Here is a 12178-nt window from a genome sequence, read left to right on the forward strand (position 1 = left end):
TTTAGAGGGCACCATAAACTAGGTAACTCAGCCATAAGGTAATCTCCAGGTCAAGGATAAATTAACCTGACTATAGAAGCTGCTTCTTAAGAAGCAACCAGAAAATGCAGTGTATAATACTGGGGCAGTATGGTAAGTTTAGGCGGACAGTGGTAGCAAGAAATTCCCATTCAGGGGTGCCTGGGTGGCTCAGTCAGTTAAGTGTCTGCCTTCGGCTCAGGTCATGTTCCCAGGGTCCTGGGATCGAGTCCCGCATCGGGCTCCCTGCTCAGCAATGAGTCTGTTTCTCCCTCTCCCTCTGCCCCTCCGCCTGCTTGCTTTTTTTCTCTCTCTCTCAAATAAATAAATAAAATCTTTTTTTTTAAAAAAGTTCCCATTCGGCATCACAGCAAGAATTAAGGATAAGAGAATATGCAAAGAGTGGGCTTGGCAACATTAGAGTTCTAAGCAATTTGACCGTTCACAGTGGAACCCCTTAATTTTGCAGTATAAAAGCAACAAGGTCCCCACCTCAGTCCTAAAAGGGGATAACAAATAATTAAGCTGAGTATCGGGGTCCCAGCCCAGGTGTGGGTGTGACTCAGGGTTCTAATCCCTGTTGGACAGGTCAGCCAAAGAACCCCGTTCTGCTGCCTGGTGCCCACAGGGAGAGCAGAAGAACGCTCAGATTCAGAACATACACAGGCTAACCCTGGCATGTTTGGGCCACAGTCCCAAATGCCTTCAGGGGCATTCGACTACATGCCTCTCCCAGTGGAGTGCAAATGTAAAAATAAAACAAAAGCAAACAGTGTTGGCTAAATAAAGCTTATGCAGACCCAATTCTGGCTGCAGTCCTGGACCCTGCTGGGTGGCCGTCCCTGATGCCCATGTGGGAGGGGACTGTGGCTGTTCATGGCTTCTCCACTCTGGTCATAGGAGGACTAGGGCCTCCAACAGGGGGACTGAGAAAGGTAAGCCCAGTGGAAGGAAATTTTCATCCAAAACAAGGCTGGCCACGTTCAATGTTCTTGTTTCATGACTTTAAACTTCTTTTTTAAAGAAACGAAGATAACATTGTGTGTCAACTACGCTTCAATAATACCTTTTTAAAAATCTGTCTTTTGGGGTGCCTGGGTGGCTCAGTTGTTAAGTGTCTGCCTTCAGCTCAGGTCGTGATCCCAGGGGTCCTGGGATCGAGCCCCGCGTTGGGCTCCCTGCTCAGCGGGGAGCCTGCTTCTCCCTCTCCCACTCTCTGTGCTTGTGTTCCTTCTCTCCCTTTGTCTCTCTCTGTCAAATAAATAAATAAAATCTTAAAAAAAAAATAAAACCTGTCTTTTATATGATAAAGTTCACGACTGCTGGGTATTCACACAGAAAGGCATGCTTTCGAATGACAACTGTTTTCCTTACAGGGAGAAGCTCTGTGGGTGAGCGGAGAACTCTGTCCCAATCTAGGAGGCTTTCTGAAAGAGCCCTCTCCTTGGAGGAAAATGGGCTCGGATCCAACTACAAGACCACCACCATGACTGTTAACAGCTTTTTCAAGCAGGTATCTCTTCCCATTCCAGTGTGTCTGAATTTCTTCCCTGAGTGGCATGGGTGTTGGAGCCCAAAGGAGAAGTACATGTCATGATTAAGGGAGCAAGTTAGTTAACCTCATCAATCCTCAATGTCATTATCTGCAAAACAGGAATGACGGTGCTTGCTTCATGGGGCAGTTGGGAGTGTTAGATGGCCTGAGGTGTGTAAAGCTCTTCTCACAGTGCCTGGGATATAGCAAGGGCTAAATGAGTGTTGGCTCATTTCATTGACAGAAGGATTTGTTCCCACTAATGCAAACTCGTCTCTTTGAACGATCATGGTCAGTTCATTTATTGGGCTATTAAAACCATCTGGCTGAAACATCCCTTTCCCCATTGTCTTGGGGTTTCCCAGCCCAGCTGTTGTCCTTCTCACCCCTGTTCTATCTGTAGGCTTGCCACGTTTCTGCCATATTTATTTGCTCATAGAGGGTGACCATTGCAGATCGTTCTCTTTATTAGTTCAATAGACATCGAGGTTATTTAAAAATCAGAGAACTTCTCAGAGTAAAGAACTTCATAGAGACAGAAAGTAGACTGACGGGTACCAGAGGCTGGAGGAAGATGGGAATGGGGAGTTGTTGTTTAAGGAGTTTCAGTTTCAGAAGATGAAAGAGTTCCGGAGATTGGTTGCACAACACCATGAATGTACTTAATCCTAATAACTGTACACTCAAAAATGGTTATGATGGTGCTGTTCATATCATGTATATTTTGCTACAAACAAACTAATTTGATATGACTTGGTTTGACTCTGCTTTGGAAGATTTTCCATAGCTCAAGCAGTCTTCATGAAGCATTTCAGGGATATCTTAATGATCCCAAAATGTGAAAGGGATGCTGGGAGTGGGAGGTGTGACATGCCACATAAGAGAAGTAGCATGGGACTAAAGAGTTTCTATTTGGGATATAGCCCTTTCTCTTGTATTACCTTGCTGGGGGGTGGGCAAAGTACTTAAATGACTTTTCTTATCTGTACTTGGGAAATAAGACATACCTACCTCCCTAGCTCCCTAGCTCCCTAGCTCCTTACCTTCCTAACTTCCTGGGCTATTAGATTAGAGCTCTTGCCCTTGAATCCTTGGCAGAGTACTTCTCCCATGTAGGCACCTGGAGAGTATTATTTATGCTTAGTCTTCTGGATCAAGACAAATGTGAAGACAATGAGGATAGGAAAAAGACAGAAAGATGCTTTCTCTTTGAAAAGAGAAAACCTTTGAAGAAGGAAGTAACGTTATTCATATTGTTCCAGAGAGTAAAACAAGCATTAGTGGATTTAAGTTACAGGGGGAGAAACTTTTGGCCTAGATCTGCACTGCTCACACAAGCTTCCTTAGAATGTAGTAGAAGGATTGTTGAGAGGCTGGGGGACAGTAAGTTGGGGGTGGTAGAGAAGGAATGTTTTTTTCTTGTAAAAGGCGTCTTTCATTCAGTAATCTGATCTAATTGCAGAGTTATGGTCAGTCTTTTGTTTCTTGTCCCTGCAGTGTCCCTAGAAGCAAATTTTAATTGTCTGGCTTAGCCTGTGACAGACCAATGGACAAATCAACCCACAGAATAGTAGCATTTATCAAGCACTTAGACCCAGAAGCACTCTTCTGAATGCCTTCAGTATTAAGTATACTCGTGTGTTCCTCAAAGTAATCCTTTGAGGTGGGGTCTATTACTATACTATTTTACCAACAAAGAAACAAGCATAAAGAATGAAAGTCAGGATATAGAAGAACTACATAACATAATTGACAAGTCATATCAAGTTGATGCACTGAAATCTCTATCCTGAAAAGAATGAGTGCACCTTCTTTTCAACTATCCACGGAGCAGTCTATTTTATTTTATTTTATTTTATTTTATTTTATTTTATTTATTTTATTTTATTTTATTTTATTTTTTATTTTATTTTATTTATTTTATTTTATTTTATTTATTTTATTTTATTTTATTTTATTTTATTTTATTTATTTTATTTTATTTTATTTATTTTATTTTACTTGCTTTCCTCACAATAAGTGTACTACGTAATCCCCATCAACCATTTCCCCCATCCCCCCACCCACCTCCCCTGGTAGCCATCCATTTGTTCTCTATAGTAAAGAGTCTATTTCTTGGTTTGCCTCCTTTCTTCCCCCTATATTTATTTGTCTTGTTTCTTAAATTCCACATATGAGTGAAATCATAGGGTATTTGTCCTTCTCTGACTGACTTATTTTGCTTAGCATGATACTCTCTAGCTCTATCCACGTCATTGCAAATGGCAAGATTTCATTCTTTTTTATGGCTGAGTAATATTCTATTGTATATATTCCATATTCCAATATTCCATTGTATACACACACACACACACACATATAGAACACATATTCTTTATCCATTCATCTTTTGATAGACACTTGAACTGCTTTGGGTATTACAAATAATGCTGTTATAAACGTAGGAGTGCATGTAGCCCTTTAAATTACTGTTTTTATATCCTTTGGGTAAATACCCAGTAGTTTGATTACTGGATCATAGGGTAGTTCTATTTTTAACTTTTTTGAGGAAACTCCCTACTGTTTTCCACAGTGGCTGCACCAGTTTGCATTCCTCCCAACAGTGCACGAGGATTCCTTTTTTTCCGCATCCTTGTCAACACTTGGTGTTTCTGTGCTTTTGATTTTAGCCATTCTGACCAGTGTGAGGTGATATCTCATTGTGGTTTTGATTTGTATTTCCCTGATGATGAGTGATGTTGAGCATCTTTTCATATGTCCGTTGGCCATCTGGATGTCTTCTTTGGAAAAATGTCTATTCATGTCTTCTGCCCATTTTTTAATTAGACTATTTGTTTTTTGGGTGTTGAGTTTTATAAATTCTTTATGTATTCTGGATACTAACCCTTTATCAGACATGTCATTTGCAAAGATCTCCCATTCAGTATAGATTGTCTTTTAGTTTTGTTGATTGTTTCCCTCACTGTGCAGAAGCTTTTCATTTTTTTTTTTGTTTTTTTTTAATTCTTATGTTAATCCCCATACATTACATCATTAGTTTTAGATGAAGTGTTCCACGATTCATTGTTTGTGCATAACACCCAGTGCTCCATGCAGAATGTGCCCTCCTCAACACCCATCACCAGGCTAACCCATCCTCCCACCCCCTCCCCTCTAGAACCCTGTTTGTTTTTCAGAGTCCACCGTCTCTCATGGTTCGTCTACCCCTCCGATTTCCCCCGCTTCATTCTTCCCCTCCCGCTACCTTCTTCTTTTTTTTTTCTTAACATATATTGCATTATTTGTTTCAGAGGTACAGATCTGAGATTCAACGAGTCTTGCACAATTCACAGCGCAGACGCTTTTCATTTTGATGTAATCCCAATAGTTTGCTTTTGTTTCCCTTGCCTCAGGAGCATACCTAGAAAGATGTTGCTACAGTCTGTGTCAGTGAAATTACCGCCTATGCTTTCTTCAGAGATTTTTATGGTTTCAAGTCTCACATTTAGGTCTTTAATCCATTTTGAGTTTATTCTTGTGGGTGGTGTAAGGAACTGGTCCAGTTTCATTCTTTTGCATATAGCCGTCCAGTTTTCCCAGCACCTTTGTTGAAGATTTACTGACCATGTAATTGTGGGTTTATTACTGGGTTTTCTACTCTATTTCATTGATATATGTGTCTGGGAAGGAATATTTGACAAGAGGTTGAACTAAATTAATTCAGCATTGGCTATAATCCTTATTCCTATGAGAAGCGTGTTAGAATAAAATTTAGGATCAAAGTCTTCCTGGAAATCATTGGCCCCCATCCCAGGAGCCATGGTACAGGAGCACTAACCCTGACTTCTCTTTCTGCAGGAGGGGGATCGCCTCAGTGATGAAGACTTATTCAAGTTTTTGGCTGACTACAAAAGATCTTCATCCTTACAGAGAAGAGTCAAGTCGATTCCAGGTGTGGATGGCTCATCTTTTCCTCTCTGGTTGTGCCAAAGCCGTTTATGAGTAGACACATTATTATTATTATTTTTTTAAAAGATTTTATTTATTTATTTGAGGGAGAGAGAATGAGAAACAGAGAGCACGAGAGGGGGTAGGGTCAGAGGGAGAAGCAGACTCCCCGCCAAACAGGGAGCCCGATGCGGGACTCGATCCAGGGACTCCAGGATCATGACCTGAGCCGAAGGCAGTCGCTCAACCAACTGAGCCACCCAGGCGCCCGAGTAGACACATTATTTATCTAATGCTACAGTTTATAAAATAATGTTTGCTAAGTGAAATGTGGGATTTTGCCTCAGGAGGTAAGAGTCTGAATTGGTCTACTTCTTTGAAAACTCTGTTAATATTTCTGTTTCTATTAAAGGAGCATCATGCTTTCGATCTGGCTCCTCAGATAATCAGATAATTATTTGAACAGAGCAGCCTCTTTCATCAAATAAACTATTATATGGAACTCTTAGTATAAAAAGAAAAGTGAAAGTGAGATGCTTTGGTAGAAGATGAGATCATCTTCCTTATTATCAGCTTAAAAGGTCCTGAGGCACTTCTGCAGCACCCTGGGGTACCAGGGAACTCAGTTTGAAAACCACCAGTAGTTACTAAACTATGTGCTCTTATGGTGTGGTATTTTTGGAAGGAAGTTTAAAGATCCATTTTTATTCATTGTACAATTCCTTGCTCTTTGATTTCTAGAAACTAAATCTCAAAAGATAGCAAAACATGATTTTTTTTCCAACTAGAGGAAACTAGCTAGGAATTCCAGAAATCTTGCACTCCCACAACTCATCCTTTCTTTCATAAAAGAAATATGGTACAACAGTCTTTCTTGATTCCCATGTCACATGACAGCATCTTTACTGAAATAGTCCTGTTTTCCCTCTTTAGGCTTGCTGAGAATAGAAATTTCTCTAGGTCCAGAGATCATCAGTTGCTCTCTGACTCCGGAAATGCTGCCAGTGAAACCTTTTCCTGAAAACCGGACACGTCCACACAAAGAGATTTTGGAATTTCCAATCCGGGAAGTCTATGTCCCTCATACTGTGTATAGGTAAGAAACTAAGGCTCGTGGGAAACCATGGAACCCACATTTAGAGTTTTGTTTGGAGAATGCTCTCATTATCCTTCAATGATCTTCTTACTTCCTAAGTTTTGGGGAAAATGAAATATGATGTCTACATAACTATGGAAAATTGCTAGATCAATTTCTGAAAATGGTTTATCTAATTTTATTTAACCAGAATGTTTTACTTGAGTCATAGTTGGAATTTGGGATTGGATTGGACATATCCCTTCCAGAAATGAAATAATATTCCTAGTCGTAAGCTTGGTTTTCCTATGTGCAGAAGGATGTATTAGGGAAAGAGCAACATGACCAAAAATGTTCTCGTTGTCTAAAAGAAAGATTTTTAGCTCAAGACCAGCTCTGTCCAATAACGTTTATAGCAATGGTAGAAATCTTCATTATGTATGTTTCCCGATACAATAGCCACTCACCACATGTGGCTGTTCGGCATTTGAATTGTGGCTAGAGTAATGGAGGAATGGAAATTATGATTTTATTTAACCTTTCTTGATTTTACTTTAAATTCAAGTAGCTACAAGTGGCTGGTGGCTACCATATTGGGCAGTGTGGAGCTAGACAGCAAAGGCCTAAGAGGTTAGGCTGCCTTGGTTTCTTGGAGGCCCTCCACGGGGAGCTGGGAGGGAGCTGGTCCACATGTATCTGCCAAAGGCATTGCCTTATATTTTTTAGTTTTGATTTTGAGGAGATTTTTTATTTATTTTTTAAAAGATTTATTTATTTATTTATTTATTTATTTATTTATTTATTTGAGAGAGCACGAGCAGGGTAGAGGTGGAAGAGGGAGAAGCAGACTCCCCGCTGAGCAGGGAGCCCGATGTGGGACTCTATCCTGGGATCCCAAGATGATGAACTGAGCTGAAGACAGATGCTCAACCGACTGAGCCACCCAGGCGCCCCTTGAGAAGATTTTTTAAATTGCAGAAAAAGAATGTTATAACAAGTACCTTTTCTCCACCATCCAGAAATGACGTTTGTTGTTTCTTATATTTTATACACGTACACATGTACATTCTTACTGGTTAAATTGAAATCGCCTTTATCCCCCATCTTCAGTCATAGACTTTCACCTGACCTCCCAAACATCACAGTTATTATGAAGTTGGATGTTTCTTCTATTTTCTCTGGTTTGAGACACACACACACACATACACACATACGTGAGCCCTGAATGGTCTTATTTTTATATTCATTTAAAATGTACATAAATAGCTTTACACTCTGTTTTACACTACACTTTTCATACAATGGTATAATTTCATACAATGGTATAATCTTCTTTGGTTATTATTGTGGATTCAGGAATTCTCTTATTTCAATGGGTCATGTTCAGTTACAATCATTATCCTGTGTAATTACTCAGATTTTCACAAATTTAACCAAGTCCTTAACAGCTTGTGTTTTGGAAATATTAATATAGGTTCAGATAGCACTTTATCATTCTTTTTAACTGCTATATAGTATTCCTTTGTGTGAAGACACCATATTTTATTTATCCATTTCTTATTTTTCTATTGATAGACATTTATCAGCATGCCTAAAAGTGACATTGCTGGGTCACCAGGGATACGCATTTTCAGTTTTATTCATACTGCCCCTTTTTTCCAAAACTGTACCTGCTTGCAATCCTTCTAGCAGTGTGAGCTCATTCCCCCACACCCTCACTCACGCTTCCCAATATGATGTGTGTGTTTGTGGAACTGAAGCGCAAAGAATGTCAGAACTCACCCAGTGCCCACCCCCACATCTCCAGATGCACAAAATTGAGTCCTGGAGAGGGTAAGAGAGTGGTTTGTTGAGGTCAAAAATTACAGAGAGACATACAAACAAGCATCCACTCAGTTAGAAATGGACCTTTTTCCTTCAGTACTAAAGTCCCTTCCGGTTATTTCTGGAATAACTTTTCTGAAGCAGCTTTTCATTGTCTTTTCTCGTTCCTTAAATACAAACTCAGCCCCAGTCCCTCTCCCTCGATATATTAAGTATTTCTGGGATAGTGGTTTCAGTTCCCCATTCCCAAGAGGGAGAGGAAGGCATGAAAATGTTTGCTTATGGATGCTGTGTTTGTATCTTTTTAGAAACCCTATCCTATAATTGGAAAAAGAAATGCTTCTGGCATTGGAATAAACTTGCATCAAATGAATTCTGTAGTTATTCAACTTCTCCTCGGCATTTAATCACCCCGGGGAGGCATTTACAACGCTTTCTACTCCTTGCTGCAAACATTATCCCTTAATTACATCACAGCGGGACTCAATGTATTAGTGCGCCGGATGATTCAGAGAGGTAGGAGTTCTAACGAGGACAAGTCCGAACAGATTCCTCTGAACCTGACTTGGCATCCTGAGAAATGGACCCACAGGTGCACAGTGAATGTTCTTTAGCTCTGTTGTACACTCCAGACATGCCAAGGCCAGCCTATTAGAAACCAGACCTTTAAGTTTACCTTCAGCATCTTCTCTTGGCTCCTAGGCCACCATATTTTATAGCTTCAGTAAGCAAGGAGAGTTACAGTGAACTTGGCTCAGAACCTCACTATGGGAAGGAATGTCAAGGAATTTGGAGAGCTTATTGTCTACCTCTTGTGCTCTTGTTAAATGTTTCATATTTCTGCAGCCGTCCCCACATGCTTTATCGTGGTTTTGATTAGTTTGGTCTTAAGAGCAACCCCGCCCTGGATGAATCTTCCCCTTTCCCCATACCTCCAGTACCATTTCACAAAACAGAAATGGAAGACTTGGGTCAGATCTGAACCCTGGGTCAGATCGGTGAGCTAACTGTTGGCCTTTGCTGACCTAGTCTGCTCATCTCTGCCCCAATCCACCCCCCTTTTGTGCCTCCTCATCTCCTTATACCTCAAGAAACCAGTTACCTTGTGGCTTTTCCATCCCCTTCCCCTCTGATCAAAGTCTCTTTTCAAGCAGAGGTGTCTAAACCTCCTTACATTGTGGTATCAATAGTGGGTATGCCCTGAAGTCTTCTCTGTCCCACAAGTCTTACCATTTCAGCAGGGGCAGCAGTTCCTTTTTCTTTTAGAAAAGTTTTCCTTTAGGGGCGCCTGGGTGGCTCAGTCGTTAAGCGTCTGCCTTCAGCTCGGGTCATGGTCCCGGGGTCCTGGGATCGAGCCCCGCATCGGGCTCCCTGCTCGGCGGGAGGCCTGCTTCTCCCTCTCCCTCTCCTCCTGCTGTGTTCCCTCTCTCACCGTGTCTCTCTCTGTCAAATAAATAAAATCTTTAAAAAAAAAAAGAAAAGGAAAGTTTTCCTTTGACTTCGTTGAATTCTGGACACCATGCTAAGGGTTTGGCCTGCAGGTAGCTCTCCCTGTTGACATTGCTATTTCCGTGTCTCTGATCCTGGTCACAGCTGCATCTCTTTAACAAAATCCAGGGAATGAAAATTAAGATTTACAGAGCTGGTAAGTTCAGGCATAATTCTTTGTTTTAGAGAGGGTCCACCTCCTGAATTTGAAATACGGCTTGACTTAGAGAAATTTGATTTGCCTGGAACTTGTGGGGAATGCATCTCGTGGGTCAAGCAAGGAATGCCTGCAGTGACAAACCCAGGATTTGAATTTCGAATTTATGTAATTTTCACCCGACCTGCAGAGCTCTCTTGGTAGGGGGAACTTTTACACGGATCCAGTGGCAGATGTTTTCTGGCCTTGAACGTGAATAGTGCCCAGAGTCACACATTACAGGATATTAATATGGGTGAGGCCTCAATTTACCACGGTGTGAGTAGAACTCAGTAGAACTTATTTTTACGTCTCTCACAGAGCCTCAGATAAAATGGGATTAGGATAGTGGTATTCCCAGGAGTGGCTAGCATCTCCCAAACCAGGGGCTTTGGCCGTCCGCGTGCCCCATGCAACCTGTGGGGGTAGCGGTGTGGAGTCGGACAAGCGGCCCCTGACACAGACCCAGCCCAGCCCCCTAGCGAAGTCGCAAGCAGGACAGTGATTCTGAAAGCGGAGCAGAACAGCTGGGAAAATGAGGTTGATAAACAGGATTATCCACATCTGACGTTGGCCCCCTTTCTCCACGGCCAGATGAAGAAAACACTAGTTGTGAGCCCAGCAACACGTTTGAGCCCACTCCTGGCTCCTGGCCCAGGGGGCCCAGCAGCTGGTGTTGGGGACACCAGCTGCTGCCTTCCGGTGGGGGCAGGGGTGGGGGGAGGAATAGCAGGGCTGCCGCCAAGGCCCAGCCTGACCTCTCGGGGCACCTGGTCCTGTGGCTGCCACGGGGGTGTGTACGGAGATCACAGGCGCTGAGCTTGTAATGAGCTTGTTAACCTCCTTGCCGTCCCTTTAGCTGGCGATTATATCAGAGAAAGGCCCATAAAGTGCGTTTTCATCTCTTTTCCCAGCCCCCCAAAGGCTCTGAGACCTTTTTATCCAATTAGTAGGCTTGCTGTGGAGGACCGAGCTTGCTGAGAACAAGTATATCAGTTAGAACATGATTTCTTTGATGGATAATGAGCTGTTTTCAGGCCGCCTCCTATTTAGCAGAACGTTCTCAGACCAGCAGTCTGCATTCCCAAAGCTCACCTGGTGCCTGGTTTAACAGGGAGGTGCCTCCCATATCACAGAGGGGAGCGGGCTGTTGAAAACTGTCAGACCTGCAGCCTACCGAGGTAAAAAGAATGGCGTACGATAAATGTGCGAGCTCATCCTGAATGGATGTCTGAAAGTTGAAATTTTGTGAATAGGCTCTATAAGGAAAGGAATGAACCAGAAGTAATTCTGGGTGAGGTGGTTAGAGAGGAGCCGGGGCATGCAGAGTAGAAGATGACCTTGAAAGAGACTTCTCTTTGGTCCACGGAAATGGACTCCCATTCTGAGCTCAGCTAGCTGTATGTCCAGACTGGATCTTTTTGGTACTGTGTGTTGGGGCCAAGGGGTATCTCAGAGGCCACTGTGGAGAATTATATTTTTTAAAAAAAGTACAACTGTCCAGCCCCACCTGGAGACCCCCTGGAGAGAGGGCTCTGCAACTCCATCCACCTGACTTGGGAAGCGATCCCAGCTTCTGCTGGAATAGCAGGTGAGGTGAAATTTGGAAAGACCAAGTGCTCGAGCAGGAAATCGCGCCCCATGAGGACAGTGGTGTTGTTGTTGTTGTTTTATAGCACAGTATGCTCAGATGCTGTGAGTACTCCAGCATGACTGCTAATTAACAATCGGTGCTTTCTGATGTGATTGGCCCGGGTGTAAATCACCATCAAACAATACCTTCCTTAAATAGCTATCAAAATAATTTTATGTGTTTCTCGAGTTGTTTGAATTTTATTTATCTTGGAACACATAGGCTATTCTGGCGGTTCTAAATTATTAAAGTACGAAAATGCAGAGTGAGAATTCTCTCTCCCTCTGCTGACTTCTAGTCATCCAACCTCTTCCTTGGGCACAGCCTTTTAAATATATGTACATATACATCTATTTGATTTAATCACATATTTATTCCACAAATATTGAGTGCTTACAGTGTGCCAGGCCCTTTTCTAAACACTAGAGAAATACTAGTGAACAAAATAGATGAAAATCATGTAAATCCCACAGTTCTATTTTT

General features: G+C 42.1%; 1 protein-coding gene across 2 annotated transcripts in view; it reads left to right on the forward strand.

The window, feature by feature from the left end:
- The window catches only part of DOCK8 (dedicator of cytokinesis 8), a 227664-nt gene that overhangs the window by 102568 nt on the left and 112918 nt on the right, over positions 1–12178 (forward strand). For both annotated transcript variants that reach the window (XM_035029106.1, XM_035029107.1), the window contains 3 exons: positions 1395–1531; positions 5390–5483; positions 6413–6575. In XM_035029106.1, coding sequence (XP_034884997.1) covers positions 1395–1531; positions 5390–5483; positions 6413–6575 — 394 coding nt within the window. The remainder of the gene's footprint in view (positions 1–1394; positions 1532–5389; positions 5484–6412; positions 6576–12178) is intronic.

This window comes from Mirounga leonina, unplaced genomic scaffold (assembly GCF_011800145.1).
Source record: "Mirounga leonina isolate KUSES-001 unplaced genomic scaffold, KU_Mleo_1.0 Mir_224, whole genome shotgun sequence".
NCBI lineage: Eukaryota > Metazoa > Chordata > Mammalia > Carnivora > Phocidae > Mirounga > Mirounga leonina.